At 36.4% G+C, this 18,199-nt stretch overlaps 1 protein-coding gene across 1 annotated transcript in view; it reads right to left on the reverse strand.

Moving 5' to 3' along the window:
- ZNF804B (zinc finger protein 804B) overlaps positions 1-9,369 on the reverse strand; it is a 570,844-nt gene extending 561,475 nt beyond the window's left edge. The window contains exon 1 of the mRNA XM_077163246.1: positions 9,262-9,369. Coding sequence (XP_077019361.1) covers positions 9,262-9,369 — 108 coding nt within the window. The remainder of the gene's footprint in view (positions 1-9,261) is intronic.
- Between the last annotated feature and the right edge of the window lie 8,830 nt (positions 9,370-18,199).

An 18,199-nucleotide genomic window follows, 5' to 3' on the forward strand; every position in this document is an offset into this window, starting at 1 on the left:
GACCCTTGTTCCCAGTTCCATTGTTTCCAGCTTCTGATTCCAGTCACTGCCTCTCTAAGCATTTGTGGGCCTTCACTATGCTTCTTTGGGCAAAACTAGGTCTTTTGGCTTGCATAGAGTTTCATGGGAAGGCACATGGCAATGTCAGCTGGGATCTACATCTCCAAACATCTGTGTCTAGGCATCTGTTCTCTTTGTCAGCATCTCCTCTCTTTGTTAGCATCTCTTTCAGCACTCTAAACATCTTCAAATATCTGTGTCTATGTTGCTTCAGAAGCAACTCCAAAATGTTTTCGCTTTTAAAGGACTCCAGTAAACTAATCAAGACCCACCTTGAATTGGCAGTCACATCTCCATCTAATCAAAAGGCCACATGCACAATTTGGTGTGTCACATCTCCATGGAACTAATCTAATAAAAAGTTAACACCAAAAATTGAGTGGGTCAATCTCCATGGAAACAATCTAATCAAAGGCTTCATCTTAGACAATAGGTCTGTCTCTCACAAGTTTGGATTAGGAAAATAACGTGGTTTTTCTGGGGTACATAACAGTTTCAAACCAGCACAGGGACCATATATTTCCATTGTGAAGAAGAGGAAATGGAAGTTAAGTGATGAAATTGCTAATCAGTAACAAAACTAGAATTTGAAACTATGTTGTCTAACACAAAAGCCTTCCTTCTTGACCCCTGCCACTTCATCATTGGTTGCCAAGAGTGCCAAATGTCAAGATAAATATACCTATGTGTAATATGCCACAGAAAAAGAAAACGTAAAATTCAATATTTCTATACGTTAATGCTGTTAAGCCCTAAAGATATCCTGAATATTTCCCTAAATTTCACAATAAATATGTCTACCCAAAAATCTATTTCCACTTTTCTGGGGCCTTCTTGCAGTGCTGCTGCTGAAGAGGTATTAACAACTGCTGATTAAATCTAATGGGCTTTTAAATCACAAGATAAAGTTGAGGTTCATGACTTGATGGAATTTCCAGTATTCCTTCTATCAGCTACATTGGTATGTGTGCCAGTTTGAACCTGTTGTGTACCCCAGAAAAGCCAAGTTCTCTAACCCTTATTCAGTATTGCTGGGTGGCTCTTTTATATTGTTTCCATGGAGATGTGACCCATGCAATTGTGCGTAATAACTTTTAATTAGATGATTTCCACAGAGATTGTCTCCACTCATTCAAGGTGGGGTTGCTTACTGGGGTCCTTTAAGAGGGAACTATTTTGGATAAAGCTCAAAAGCAATAGAGTTCATATACCCAAAGACTATTGGAGATGCATAAAGAAAATGCCCCCAGGAAGCAGATGAAGAAGTCTGGAGAGAAAGCTAGCAGATGCCACCATGTGCCTTTCCAGCTAAGAGTGAAACCATGAATGTCATTGGCCTTCTTGAACCAAGGTATTTTTTACTGGGTGCTTTAGTTTGGATGTTTTTATAGCCTTGCCTTAATATGGACATTTTCAAAGCCTTAGACCTATAAACTTCCAACTTAATAAATTCCCCTCTTTTAAAGCCATTCTGTTTCTGCTATATTGCATACTGGCACCTTACAAACTAAAACAGTATGTTAAACAGACAAATGGCAGAGTTCTGAATGATGAAAAACCTAATATTGCATTGCCTAACATCATCATTAACTCATTAATTCAACAAATATTGGTTGACTGAGTATAATAAACCAGATGCTGTTCTCAACTTTGGGGATATGAAGGTGAAAGCATACCTGAACCCAAGAATCTCACATCCCATCAAAATGGACACTAGTAAACAATTACTAACTCAGTGGTAATCAAGGCAAACAATGGCTGCAGTGGCAGCCTCCAAGAGAAACAACCGTCCCATGATAGGGAATTTAGAGTAGATTCATACGATGGCCCAACTCTTTAGTTAAGTCTAGAAAAATGTATAGTTCATGACCCAGCAAAAAGAGCAAGAAAAGAATTTGTGACAGAGGGAAGAGAACGTGCAATAGCATACAGTTCTATAAACACATGCTATAGTCAGGAACTATGAGTAGTTCATTAATTGCTGGAGCACAGGATCAGATGGAAGAATAAATAGAGATGAATCTGAAGATACAAATGAAGGCAGGGTTATGAAGACATTTAGATACCAACAGGGACTTTGGACATATGGTCCCTTCCATGTCTCATCATTTCCCATTCAAATGAAGCAACTCACCAGGGAGAGCCAGATTTAAGTGTAGCCTCCACCCTCTTCATCATTCATGAGAGGGCTTCATGGTCATTTTATGTTTAGAACATGACATTTATTTCATTCATAAAAAGGAAATGCATATAGTCTTTGCTTGCCAAGAAAGTTTTTAGGGGATATGATTATTCATAGCAAAATGGAGATCTTGAAAGGACATATGTGAGTTGGGGAGGGATGGTGGGGAAGAACTGACTGTGCTTGTCTGGTGCTAAGGAAGTACATGGAACAAGTAAAGTGTTGACTAATAGCTGTGGGAAGGGAGGCAAGGGAAGAACACTGGTAGGTGGATTCTGACCGGAGATATGGGGGGAGCTTTAACTTCTGAACTAGGGCTAAAAGGCACATGGGGGGAAGGTCAACAGAAAAGAAACTTGAATGGTGATTAGGAGAGTAGAAAGAATGGGATGGTTCTCATCTTTCTGGAGGCTTATTGTCCTTGAGTTAGAAGTGTATGCCAAAATTTATGTGGCTACTCAATAAAAGGATATTGGAAATTGGTACTTATAGGAATGGAAGGAGTAAGGATGTCAAACAGAACAAGAGCAAGGAAGAGGATTGTTTAGGAAAAACACAAAACAAGAACAGGCATTATTCATTTCAAAATAAATTATATTCTGCCTCTGACACCCACACTAAAGTGAAATAAAATTTGCCAAAAAGAATTTGACAATTGTTGAACAAAAAAAAAAATTGGCCGTGCTAATTATACTTGCTACAAATGAACAAACTGAATAGTCTCCATGAATCATTCCCAGAGCTGCCCAGCACAAAACCCTGAGCGGTCTCCCTATCCTTGAACATTCTATATTTTATTATTTATTTATAATCTGACCTCCTTTCTCAAAAGACCTAAGTTAGCTGAAAGAAATATTACACATTAAAATAATGAAATATAAATTTGAAAGTATGAGCGTCAAAGAAAATAAAAGGCTGAAATAGGAAATGAGCAGTGGTGGGTATATTATGTTGATTTGAAGTCCAAGAGTCAATCTCCACCTCTTTGTTAAACACGAATTTGTCTTTGGGCCCCTCATCAGCCAAAGAAGAAAAAGAAAAAAGGTAGACTAGATAGTTCTCTTTATCCATGAAGAAAAAGTATATTGTCAGCTCTTCAGAAATAAATACTTGGATTTTGGATACCAAATTTGAATGAAAAAATGGTTTTAATACATGTCATCAAGGATCCATCTCAGGAAAATTAAAATCATTAGAGAATATTGAAAAAAAGAAAATCAAAATGGCTTTTCCATTTTAAATACTATACAATATTATTTTGTATTATTTTTCTTCAAAAAACAAAACACTGTCTTAGTTACAACTAGAATGCTGTCTACGGGAAGAGTTTCTTTTCAAGTTCAGCGCGTACTCCTGAAGCAAGAGACACTGTGGAACTTGGGCAATGGTATATTCCAATTACCACCATAACTATACTTTTTCATGATAATATATCAAATATTTAATTTCTCTCACCATACCTTATCCACTAAGTAAACCTGCTTTACCAAAGCATAAAATGTCTATCCCCTATCACTATAAAAGGATTAAGTTTGATGAAAAACTGTATTTGTAAAAATCAAAGACATCTTAAGGCAAAGTGTCATTTTTCTTTCAATTTTGACTCCAATTATTATCTACAAAATATGTACATATAAATACTAAAGAATTATGACAATGAGTATTTTGAACAAAACAAACTTATGCTGAAATAAACTTGATAAAGTAATTTGAAATACGTATCATTCTTCTTGATCCTTGTTCCCAATACAGCCTTAAGCTCATTGGCATTTCAAGCTGTTAATACATAAAATTAGTATATTAGTGTACCCATAATATGCAACAAAGATCTCACTTTTACTACTAAGACAAAATATTAAACTACAAAGTACGTACTATGCTAATACAATCCGCATTTATCCTACACATGACCCCAACATGTTTTATTTTTGTTTTATTTCCAAATTGTGGGGCAGAAAATCTAAAATAGAGAGCTTACCTCAATCATGTATTTAAATGGAATAAATCAAGGGATCTGTTCCACCAATTTTTAAATTTTGAGATAAATGAAGTATAATCTAATGTAAGTCACAAATCATAGCACTCAAATATTCATTTGATTCTTCTTATTGGGGAAACTTTCTAAAGCCATATAAATACACATTTAAATTGTAGAAAGTTGATACTTGTTTCCTAATAGCAAATTCAAATTTCTGTTGGGGAAGAAGAAAGGGCCAAAAATCTGAGAAAAGAGAAGGTTGCTAAATATGATCTTTGACATTACAAAGAGGACATTTATGATAACAATTGTAACCATATTCTTTATTGAAAACATCTGAAAGTTTCAATATAAAAGGCTGTATTATGTATTCATGAATTCAAGAAGAGAAGGCAGGTGACTTCTCTATAGGAGGGCATGTCTTCATAATTATATCTGGCACGTGTAAAGTGCATCCATTTGAGAGCATTTTAAATGTGTTTTACATGTGTTTATTAAGCATATTGAAAACACACAACTGAATATTACAGGCATTAGAAAAAAGAATGAGTATATGACTCCGACTCATTTCCTCACTTAAGGAATTGTCTAGACGGATGCACCTTCAATGTAATTAATCTTTTTGAGAACTTCTTTCATTTATAGATGCATTTGCAGTTAAAACAAAAGTGAGGGAGCTTAACAGGATTTTCTGGTCCATTTAAAATGTTTATTTACATGCCACCTCCTTCTACTATGCAATTTAGTCAGATATATAGTCAGATATATAACTTAAGATAGAATCACTAAACAACAACAAAAAAATTCTAATAACCATGATACGTTGCTCAGGTGGAAACCCCAAGAATTTCCTTCACATCCAGGGTTTCTTAGGAGAAGACAATAGGGTATTTCTTGAAACAGATATTCCAAAGTATCTAACTATAGTACTCCGAGGGATAAACATTTCTTAAGAAATATCACCCCATCTAAGCTTCAAAGGCGTGTTAATAGGCTAAAAGTGTACCATGGATAAAATGTACAACTATGATTATTATGAACACTTTATATAATTTTCATAGCATTTACTTATTCAATAGGTATCCTAAAAGATATTCTTACTCTTAACCACACAAGGTTAAGTATAACAAACTATGCAAATGAATATAAATTTGAGATGATATTTTAGATTACAAAATACAATTGAGAATCAATGAAACATACTTTTCTATGTTATATTGAAGATATGACTTGTTTATTTAATTCAAATATGGTGATAGAGGAATTTACTTGAAATCCACAAAAAGATGAATTCACCTATAGATTATTTTTCGGTGAATATTTCAATTATTGTAACAAAGTTTTATCATTAATATGTTTAATGGTAAAAGACTCTAAAATACAATATTTAGGTAAATTCTTGTGCTTGATCACAAATAATGCAGTCATTATTTTAGAGTCAAATTAGGTGGGAAATGAATATTCTAAATGTGAGAGGATGTAAATTTTTTCTAAGAATAGAGATTTACTATTAAGCACTACACAATACTCTGCCATTTTTTTCTTTACTTTGTTTTAAACTATCCCTGGATTTAAAGTAACATAAAGTATCTCAAATCAGTTATACATACATTAATTAGGGTGAAAAGCAAGGATGCTATTTTTCTTTACACAGTCTCCAAAAAAAGCAAGATGCAACAGATAAGACATTTACATGTTTTATTTGAAGATAGGGGCTGAATTTCTCAGTACGATTTTCAATTTACCGATCTGTGAAAATTGCCTGGGGGGAAGGGAAATGCTTTATTTATTTCTCAATTATCCCATTAAGTACTTATAAAAATTCTGTTTAATGATGTAATATATTTTTCTAGATGAAATCTCTTGAAATAAAAAGTATATGAATATAACCACTCTTCTGTATTTTCAATTTAATATCACATACTCAAATTCTTTGGGTATATGACTTGAATATAATAAACATATATAGCTACGTTAAATAAAAACTAAAGATTATAAGATGGAAAAATGTTAAACTGATGTAATAGCCAGACGTATTTATCTTAGAACTGAAAAATAAGAAACTTATCTCAACAGGAATTGTGGCATTTATCCATTCTACAGCAAAGCTACAAAATAGCTTTAGTCATTAATTTTATCATATAGAACTCTATAGCCATGTATGGCTCTATTAAACGAAATTAAGGGTTAAAATAGAAAGGATAGACACATAGATTAAAAGAGTAAGAACAGAAGTTGAAGAATTAGAGAATTTAGTGAGAGAAAAGTTAAATCAACTAATGGTATCTCAGTCTATATCAGATAAACTGGGTGTAATGAGTGAAATAATTACAGTTCTTGATGTAGAGATCAATTTGTGAGCATTCGGATGCCAAACTTGTAAAAGGTACTGTCAGAGTAGCTCTATGTTTAAAGGAAAAAAAAAGTAGAAGTCTATGTATTTTGAGGATCTGTGAGCTTGTATTTATACCAAAGGAAAAAATCAATAAATGCATGTCAACCTGAAAGTAAACGGAGTAGGGGTGTTAAAAGGTATGCATTGTTGAACATAGAAAACGAATGATGTGTAATCATCAAGTTTTTAGTTTCATGTTTCACAGCTCATTCTTTAACAAAGAATTAAAGTTTCCTAGACTAAACAAGTAAAGTAGGAAATTACTATTCAATTGTACGAGGGCATAGGGTCCAGAAAGTAGTGACCTATTTTAAGGAAGAAGGAAGAAAAACTAAATATTATTTGGTGGAAAATAGACCTCAATCCAATGTTACTTAAGAATTGTGTCAACTCCCTACCTATGGCACAGAATGCATGAACATCCATTTTTCACATATTACCCAGTTCATGTGAGAAAGTTCAAACCTTGAGAACGCCATTCAAATTCCATAGTAAAAGTTAAAAGAAGACAAAAATATCAAATCAGGTTTAGGAAGTACATATTCAGACTAACTTGGCTATTTATTTAAACAGTGATTATATAAATTAAGTACACCTGCATGCAGAAATTTTTAAGGAATCCAGTGAGCTAAAATGAAGTCTGTATAGCAAAGTCAATGAATGAACACTTCAGTAAAAAACAGCCTAACAGGGAATAAGAATAGTGTCGTGCGTGTGTGTGTGTGTGTGTATGTGTGTGTGTGTGATGCCTGGTGAGCCGGATCAGCAAGCAGAGCACTGTGGCTGATGGGCTGCATTTTTCACGTTCACACATATTCACATTCACACATCTAGTCCTGTGGGGGTGGGTCAGTCAGGCTCCTGGGAGATGAGAGACCCTGGTGGAGAAGGAAGGCACTGTTTTGCCATGTGACAGAATATCCTCCTTGCAAGATTAACACCATTTCTTCCAACTTAGGAAGAACTAAAGCAAGCAGGAACTATGAACTAATATTCCTTTTATCCTATGAATGATTAAGGCACATATACTTCAAAACATTCTTCAATTCAGATTTTCATAACCAAAGATAGAGTTTGGAAGCAAGCCACCGAGATTAACAAAGAGTTGAAAAATAATACCTGTTCTATATAAATACATTCTGGGTTTTCAAGATGAAATGGGCTTAAAGAAGAATTTGAAGTACATACATTTGCTATAAGGAAAATTCTCCTGACACTGTGGGTTGTTAAGCATTAAAGCGGTTTGCTGAAATGATGGAAACTAATCTTGAGACTCTTAAAAATAGGAAAGATTCAGTCTTGTTGCTTGGAAAGTTCGAATGTGGGCTTTATTCAACTAAAACTCTCCAAGTCCCATCTAACCCCACACGTTTTAACCTAGTACAGAAGTAAACAGTATTTTCTAATTTACATTCTGACATTTTAGGGTATTTGCAACAACCCACTTTTGAGACTGCACTCAAACACGTGAAGCAATAGTTTGTCATAATTTGGAATCCTAGTTGTATCTCTGAGTACTTGTATTTTCATATTTAGATTTCTTATACAAATAACCAAGGTTTTTATAATATATAGCAGTTTTAAATAGTTCATGCCAATGAAGCATTAAACAGTAATGAAAAATATTTAAAACACAAAATGAAAATCAGATACCTTAACTTTTTCCTCTTTATATCAGTACTGACCTAAAATAGTGGCTTATATCTTGAGCTAGAGGAGTTGTTCTTTGAGTTTAAACATTTACATAGTCACTAAATAATAGTACAAAACTTTTAAAAATGTATCATACACACACACACACACACACACATTTTCCTGGAATATATTTGAATACTTAAAACATTAGCCTGTAATACCTACTGAAGATACATTAATATATTTATTATAGGTTCTAGACAAAATCATTTTATGTCTAACAAAATATTTTGAAAATACAACTAAGGTACTTGAATAATTGAACAAACTGAATAGGAAACTACATTGAATAGTCTACTGAATTGAATGACAATCAAATTGCATTTCTCCATATATTTGTATAAATACAACAAAGTATCCAATTCAGATTTCCATAAGGAAATCTTTAGCTTCTATTAGACAAACTACATAGTAAAGCATTTGATTGAATCAAATTCCAACACCCAATACCTTTCTTCTTTCTAGTGGCCTGATGCATCATCTTTAAATCTTAAAAATAATAGCAGCACTATTAAACTAATCCCAAATGATGACTTCACCAAAGCACATCATAAAGTGTCAGTCAAACTTTCTCTATGCTGCCCAAATCAGCAGATTACTACCTTGACATAGTACAGAGAATCCACCTTCACATCCCTGCAATTAACTGCATTCAGAAACTATTTGCATCCATAATACTATAGATTTTAATGACTGTACCAAAAATGCACATGTAAACACACACCCCTCTCTGTGTAACAGTTTATCAATGAATTGTATAAATAGATCCAGTATGCCTATGGGTAAGGTATATGTCTTAGGTATCTACTCCTACTCATTAGGCCAGTCTTTGAATGCCCAGGACAATATCTCTCTCAATATATCTAGTTGTTTATTTTTACTTTGAACATGTGTGTGTGTGTGTGTGTGTGTGTGTGTGCGTGTATGTGTGTGTGTGTGTGTGCAGGTTACCGGAGAAGGAGATCCGTTCTTGCAGAGGGGCCCTCTGAAGACTCCTTTAATGCCCCGGTAGTGCCCATTGCTGAGATGTCTCGAACTGATGACCAGGTAACAAGCCATGTGGGTCCAGGCGGGAGGCGCAGAGTCTGGACTCCTCACCGGGCGACCAGCCTTGGAAAAGCGGGCTGGTTTTTCAGCAGCAGCAGTGACTGCCACCTCCCGAGAAGAAGCGGCCAGTAGTAAGCAGGGGTCGCGGCGGCCGCGCGTTCCCGCACCTCGCCCCGCTCAAGGCTCCGGCTGCCGACAGCGGCTGCTCTGACGACCGCAGCGGCTGCTGCGGCCACAAAGCACTTAGGGGACTCGGCGAGCCAGTCCACATGCTGCTCTGACGAGGTAGCTGCTCAAAAGCGGGCAGGCATTTTATTATTTTTTAAGAACAACTTCCTGAGTCTGATGGGGAATCAGGAATTCCCCCGCCCTTTTCCTCCCGCCCCCGCCGTCGCACCAAGTGCAAGCTGCGGGAAGGCTCGGGCGCTGGTTTCCGCCGTCTGGCCCGGGCGTCCCGGGGCTGGGCTGTGGGCTCTGGGCTGCGGTGCGGGGATTCAGCGGCCACCGCAGCAGCACTTCCAGCAGCAGCAGCAGCAACTAGCAGCAGCAGCGGCAGCAGCAGCCTGGGCGGCAGAGTGGAGGGAAGTCTTTGGGAGCGCCAAAATCGCTGCCCCCGCTGCTGGGGCGCTGGAGAGAGTGATGGAGGAGACCGGCAGGCTGGGGTGAGAACAGGGAGTTGGGGACTCGGCGACTTGTGCGTTGGGGCAGTTGGCACCGTCTCTCGGGGCCGCAGGCTTGGGGCAGTCCAAAAGGCGATGGCCAAGCCAGATGGTCTGGCAAGGAGGTGACAGCTGCCGCGTTGGCAGCGGGAGGCGCTCGGGGCTACGGGACGCCCTTCTCCAGCATCCTAGCCTCGGCCTCTCTCGCCCTCTCTCTGAGCCAACTTTCCCTATGTTTGGGGGCGGGGACTGGGGATGACGGAAAAGGGCAGTGGTGGAGGAGATGCGCAGGGGGAGAGCGTTTTCTTTACTCTTCGCTGCCAGCTCGCCCTCAGCATTTCTTCTGCGCTCCGGATGACGGCGGGATTGGCAGAAGCAATAGCTCCCCAGCCGGCTGTAAGAATGAGCTGTGCAGTCTCAAATAGGGCAGCAGATTAGATGCTCTATGGTAAGATAGCGGATCAAGGAAGAAGTAAGTTTTAGATGGAAAACTAACAAAAGATATTTAAATGAAACACACATATGTATGTATACAATTATACGCACATACCTAGAGTTTAAAGATTCACTTTACAAGCCTTTCTGTATTCTTAAAGGGGTCTATGCAGGACGTTTGTGTCTTCTCGGACCACAGCAATCACCCCTCAGAAGTAGGCTTTAACGCCAAGTTATATCATTAAATAAAGCCTCTAGAGAGCGAGCTGCACCGAGAAAAGACCTGTGCAGAAATGTGCTCTGAAAAGAAAAGGAAGTCCTTCCAGCATCAGGAGACACCATTCCTCTCCCTTCTCCGCAGTTGGCCTAATGGAATTCTCTAATCCCTCTCTGCCCCACCACGCCCGGATTGCGCTGGGAGGAAGATGAAGGGTTGCCATTTGAAAGGTCACTGCTAATTCTTTTCCCCAGTCCTCTCCTCCCTGCCACCTCGGCCCCCCTTCACTCCCACCCCCACACCCCCCCCACACCCCCCCCCACAACCCCCGCAAGCAATGCCCCATTCCATCCTGGTTGACATTGTGGAAACTCTCAGAATAGACAAGAATTGGTAATTTAATTTATTCTATTCAAACAACTTATAAAACTTTTAAGTATTTTTTCCAATTACTATAACTTTGTAACTACACAATACAAACGTGCCTTTTCTTTATGTTACTACAGTAGGTTAATATCCTTAGTATTTTATTAAGAAACATGGATTTTTCTCACATTAGATCTTAGTGTTTTTAAGTTTTCAGAGAGCTTCTTCTTTTATAAGCAAAAATTCCAAGTTTCTTGCAGTCTGCTAATTAAAAATTACTGAAATAGTGCAATGTAAAACTTGGAGACATTTTAAAATATTCTTTGATTATCTTGTTAAGAACTTCCAAAATAAAAGAAAAACATTTAAAGAGTAGTGATAAAAGGTGTACCATATCTGCCTTTTGTAGAGATATGCTATGTTTAGCAATGTTGTAATTATGCAACTGAGCAGTGAAATGTTCCATGAAGCTGAAACTAAGTATTATTACTCAGTTCTAGATATTAGCTATATTTTATAGAAAAAAACAATGCATTTGCAAATAGTAAACTTCAATAACAGCTGAAAGCTTTGCCAAAACATGAATAAGGTGGCATTTTTAAAGGAGATAGTGTGACTCAGTCCATAACTACTTTTTTCTTTCTTAAAAAGTATAAGTAGCACACGGCATTGAGGACCTGAGTGTAAGCATCTTTAAATAGAATAATTGCAAAGAGAAATAACAGCACATTCTTTCAATAACATTTCAAGGACAAATACCATCTTTGTTATTCAAACATAATTTCTAATAATGCGTAATTATTCTTAAAACGCAACCATACTTTTCTAAAATGAAAGGGCTGACTTGAATAATAAAGAATATAATCCAAATATGCCATCCTATTGTATGATTTTTGATTCAAAATGTTTGTTAGCTATCTTTCATGTTTAATTTACAATTATCCTATGTGCATTTAAATTTTTCTAATGTAGATGAAGCAATTCCTTTATATAGTAATGCTTCAAAGATTACAGTAATTCGCAATATCTTTCTTAAAACTTAGTAAATGTGAACATCTCTCTTCAGAAATTGATGCTTTCAATTGTGTTAATTTACCAGGTGTTTTATTTACAATATCTTAAATCAGTTATTGTTCTTTTTTCTTAGCATTCTTATTTTTGCCGTCCATTTAAAAATGTTTATTACATGTTTGTTTGCATTTATTACACTTAGCCAAATTTAATGATAGTTTAAAAAACAAACAGAAAAGAAAACAACTCCCTTCTTTCCTTGCCACATTTTGAATGATATCTAGTGGTGTGGTGTCATTATAGTCAACAACTCCCCATCATTGGTAACCTATATTTTATATGGGGTCCCTCCCATCTAAATAACAGAAAGATGTATTTATTTATTTGCATCATTGCTGTATATACCGAGTTGTTTAGTTCTATTAACTTCCTGTTTTACCAAAGGAGACACTCCCTTTCCAATTCCAATAATTACACTTTATTCAGAAAAGGTGAAAGAAGGGCAAAAGACTTTAAAATAAGACTATCTTAAATGAGTTTTAAATATAGGTCAAATTCCATGAAAAACAAACATCACATGTAATGTTACAAGGCCCATTTACTTAAAGCCCTGTTGAGCATGATGAGTTTTCATTCCAATGAAAGGGATATAACTAGCAAATAGCATTACCCTATAGCTAATTTGACATTTCTACATATTTCCTGATTTAAGACTTGTTCTATATGATTGACATAGTAAGAAATCCTCTTTTCTGTTGTCTCATCTTCCATTAAGAGGCCAGCAACTCTCTTAAACCCATCTCAAATTCATCCCCTTCTTTCCAGGTCCACTGCCCCCATTTTAGTACAAACTATCATCCCTCCTGCTTGTACCATTTTAACATCTTCCTAACTAGTCGTTTTGCTTTCAATTTTGCTTCCTTTTACAGTTCATTCTCTACATCCAGCAGGCAGAATGATATATATATATTTTACTAAAGAATAAAGTCATGGAAATATTTTATTAACTATATCAAAATTTTGACTCCAAATATTACCTTGTGTGTTTATACATTTAGTTTAGGCAAAATTATTAAAGTAATTCTTTGGGGATTGGCTTCAAAACTAAGCTGTTGATACAAAAACTGGTTTCATGACTTTATTGCAGTAAGACTTTATTTTTATTTTAATTAATTAATTGAATTTACATGGGCAAGCTCTGGGGACATGAACCAGGTCTCCCGCATGGCAGATAAGAATCTACCACTTTGCCACCGTTGCAGTACCCAAGTTTTATTTTTAAACAAAAAATAATATCATAGTTTGATTTCCATCTCTGTCAGCAAACTTGTCTCCAAAAATATTTTAGTTGTTCCTAGAACAACCCAACTCCAAAGTCAGTGATTTCCATTGATAGTTAAACAATTGTGGTCTTATCTACAGACAGTTCCAAAAGGAAGATTTAAAAGCCACATTTGGAAATATGGGAGACCCTCAGATGTGCATTTGAGCTAACAACCGAGGAAGGCAGAATTCCCTTGTGGTCGAAATCCTTCTGCAATTGAGCAAATCACTACAAACTGTGTGGCTCCATTTATATAAATTTGAAAATAGGCAGAATTAATCTATGGTGGTAGAAATTTGAGTATTGGTTATCTCTTGGGTAGGATGTATTTGACTGGGAAGGGAAGGGATATGAGAGGCTTCTGAGTTAGTGCTCTATGTTTTAATCTGAGTGGTGTGTCTGTGTATGTGTGTGTGTCTGTGTGTGTGTGCAAAAATTGAGTTGTACAAGAAGATTCAATGAGCTACCAGTACACATCCACCAAAATTGTTAAGAGACTGACAGTACCCAGTGCTGGCAAAGATAAGGGATAACTATAACTTTCATATATTATATATAGAAATTACAACTACAATCCTGAAAAACTATTGGCAACATATGCTAGAGCTGAATATTCATCTACCTTATGACCCAGAAATTCTATGTCACATGCAATTTAACTGTTATTAGTAGATGAAACATGTGTTCAGCAAAATACACATGCAAGAATGTTTAGTGAAGGATTATTCCTAATAACCCCAAACTGGAAAAAGCCCAAATGTCCATCAACTCTAGAACAGATGAAAATTGCAATTCACTTATACAACTGGAATATTAATAGCAATAAAAACAAACTACTGCTACACAGGAGGAAACATGAATTTTATGATATGCAGCAGACAAAAAGAAGCCAAAAAGAAAGAAGCACATCATATATGATACTATTTATATACAATTCAAAAATTGGCAAAACTAATTTTGGGGATTAGAAGTCAGAATAGTGGTTACTTTTAGACAGGAGTGAAGTGAGGGGCCCAAAGGTGGATTCTTGGGGTGCAGGGAATGATTTTCATCATATTGTAGAGTTATGATTTGTTCATTACCTTCGTGCAAGTTACAAATCAATTTTAAACGTTTATATTATAGAATGTGTAGTTAGATTCAGTTGTCAACTTGGCCAGCTGAGCACACCTAGTTCTCTTGCTGTGGACACAAGCCAATGAATGGTACATGAACCTCATCTGTTGCTAATTACATCTGCAGTCCGCTAGGAAGCGTGTCTTCTGCAATGAGTGACATTTGACTTAATTGGCTGGTGCTTAAATGAGAGATCGCAATGTAGCACAGACTAGCAGCTCAGCATTCCTCATCTCGGCACTTGCAGCTCAGCCCAGGCCTATGGAGATGCAGAAAGAAGTCACCCCGGGGAAAGTTGTTGGAACCCAGGGGCCTGGAGAGAAGACCAGCAGAGACCATCCTGTGCCTTCCACGTAAGAAAGAACCTCAGTGGAAAGTTAACTGCCTTTCCTCTGAAGAACAAACAAAATAAATCCCCTTTTATTAAAAGCCAATCTGTCTCTGGTGTTGCATTCTGACAGCTAGCAAACTAGAACACAGAATAACCCCCTCATTTTTACAGATTAACAAACTAGAGCTCAAAGAGTCTTAAAGACTTGCTTCAAGTTATACAAGTTAGGAATTGAGCCAGATTCTCGCTGTCTGCCTCTCAGGTGATTTTAATTTCAGCAGATGGTTATACACTAAAATTTTATCTTTCATTTTAATAAATTATTTATTGTAGTATGACTATGAAGAGCTATACGTTTTTAACAAATAATCTTGCCAACAAAATCGCTTTTGTGAAAATCTTAGAAAGAAGCTACAGATTTCAATATAGTTTTTCATTTCCCAAACATTGCTTCTAATTTCTTTTATTTTAACATATCTTATCAGTTTACCAACTGCATCTTTTTCCTCACATTGGCTTTTTATACAGTTCTTATCAGTCTTACCTTAATATTTTAGCTGGACCAAGGTTTAGCATTTTGAAGTATAAAAAAGAAATGCTTTTCAATGGACTAATTGTCTTCATTTCTGGGGGACTACAACAAATACCACACAATGGGTTGGCTTAAACAATGGGAATTTATTGGCTCATTTTTGGCAGTAGAAGGCTTACTTCCTTCCAGGGTCGGTCACATTCTGGCTGGCAGGCAATCCTTGTGTTCCTTGGCCTTTCCGTAATATGCACATGTCCTCCCCTTTCTCTTCCAAGTTCCCTGACTTCCAGTTTCTGGCTCCTCCTTAGGGCTTTCTCTCCTGTCTGAATTTCTTCCGCTTATAAAGAATGTATTAAGGACGTCACTGGGTTAAGGCATTGTTTTAAGGCATAAGATAGCGATGTTTTCCGCTGAAACAAACATAACAGGATTAAAAAGTGGGGATAAAGTTACTAAAAGACCCTGTGGCCATTATAAACAAAAGGTACCATGTTTTGAGTACTTCCTCCTTACAAACCAAGTAACAAAGACAGGACAACGATTTAATCAAAATCAAGAAAACAATTAAGGATAATGTTTCCTTGGACGTAGATTTAAGACTAATTTTGCAAAAAGATACCAGTAAGTTAGACAGCTAAATGTATACTATGATCTATGAAATACAGGGCAAATGATAAGATATGATACTGATTTCATGGATTTTAAAAAGTGATTTCCGAGATATGTGTTAACGTAAAAAATGGCTTCAGTTCAATGGTTCAGATCAATTAAAATTGCACTATAATAAAAATATTGCTACTGATGTAGTCTTGAGTCAAGTGAAAAGTCCTGCTTCCCCATGATAATTCAAAAGGTTCCAGCCAAAGAGGGTTTCTATTCATCTGAACTCTCAAACTGTAGAGCTCCCAATCCTATTGTGCATTTCTTGCTCTTCTCAAGGAAGATTCCCAGAAGTGCAGGAGGCATAAGAAGACTTGAGATAAGTGGAATCATGTAGAAAGTCCCTGCTGGTCACACAATATTTTAGTGTTCCAGTTTCACTGTTTCCAAAGCCCTGATGCCAGCTTAACAAAACCATGAAAAGAGAAGAGAGCCTTGCCGCCAGAGAATGCCAATAAATGTGGCCACCCTCGTGTCTGTTGGCCTGCAGAATGTGGGAAAGTCAAGCAAGGACAGTAGTGTAATTCACTGTGGCTGTAATTCTCTTCCACTTTTCCTTGAAATTTACTACAAATATTCAAGGGCAGGAACCATTCACTTAAATAAAGTACCTTTTCCATGCTTTACTGTTTCTGATTTCCAGATGACACACTTTTAAAACATAACTTGACAGTATATATTTTTCACATTTAAAATGAATCTCAATATGCTTGAAACATTATAAAATCTGTTCTCATCACTTTGGAGATAATACAAGCCCCACAGGTGCTTAAGACCAGCAGATAGAAAATTTGTCCCTCCCTTTTTTTTTCTAATAACCTACACTACATATTGCAAAAGAACAAAACAGCAAAAACATAGATTCTAACCAAACTGATTTACAGATTCAATGCAATATCAATCAAAATTCCAACAGCCTACTTTCTAGAAATAGAAAGCCAATTATCAATTTATTTGGAAGGGCAGGGAACCCCAAATAACCAAAAACATCTTGAAAAAGAAGAATGAGGTTTGAGGACTTAGATTTTTTGACCTTAAAGCATATTACAAAACCACATTATGGTACTGGCATAAAGATAGATAGATTAACCAATGGAATCTAATTGCTAGTTCATAAATAAACCTTCACATCTATTGCTAATTGGTACTGAACAGGGCTACCCAAGCCCACTCAATTCAGACAGAACAGTTTTTTCCAAAAATGATGCTGGGAGAACTGGGTATTCATATGCAAAAGAATGAAAGAGAACTCCTACCTCACACCATACACAAGAATTAACTCAGAATGGATCAAAGATATAAATATAAGAACCAGGACGATAAAATTTCTAGAAGAAAATGTAGGGAAGCGTCTTTAGGATCTTGTGGTAAGCAATGGTTTCATAGACTTTACATACAAAGCACAAGCAATAAAAGAAAAAAAAGATAAATGGAACTCCATCAAAAATTTAAAAACTGTGTGCTTCAAAAGACTTTGTCAGGAAAATGAAATGGCAATCTACCCAATGGGAGAAATATTTAGGAACCACACATCCAAAAAAGGTTTAATATCCAGAATATATAAAGAGTTCCTTCAACTCAGCAACAAAAAGACAAAGACTCCAATTTAAAAGTGGGCAAAAATACTTGAACAGATATTTTTCCACAGATGAAACACAAATGGCTAAAAAAGCAAATGGAAAGATGCTGAACATCACCTGCTATTAGGCAAACGCAAACCAAAACTATAATGACATATTTCACACCTGCTAGAATGGCCACTATTAAAAAAAAACAGAAAACCACAGTGTTGGAAAGGATGTGGAGAAATGGGAACACTTATTCCCTGCTGGTTGGAATGAACAGCTGCTGTGGAAGACAATTTGGTGGTTCCTCAGAGAGCTATATATATAGAATTGCTATATGATCCAACAGTCTCACTGATAGGTATATACCCCAAATAACTGAAAGCAGGGACTCTAACAGACATTTGCACATCTATATTCATAGCAGCGTTATTCACAATTGCCAAAGGATGGAAGCAACCCAAGTGTCCATCAACCAATGAATGGATAAACAAAAATGTGGTATATATGTACAATGGAATATTATTCAGCTATAGGAGGAAATAAAGTCCAGATGCTTGTTGCAACATCAATGAACCTTGAAGACATTATGTTGAGAATAAGCCAGATACAAAAGGACAAACATA

Source organism: Tamandua tetradactyla, chromosome 1 (assembly GCF_023851605.1).
Source record: "Tamandua tetradactyla isolate mTamTet1 chromosome 1, mTamTet1.pri, whole genome shotgun sequence".
In the NCBI taxonomy this organism is placed as follows: domain Eukaryota; kingdom Metazoa; phylum Chordata; class Mammalia; order Pilosa; family Myrmecophagidae; genus Tamandua; species Tamandua tetradactyla.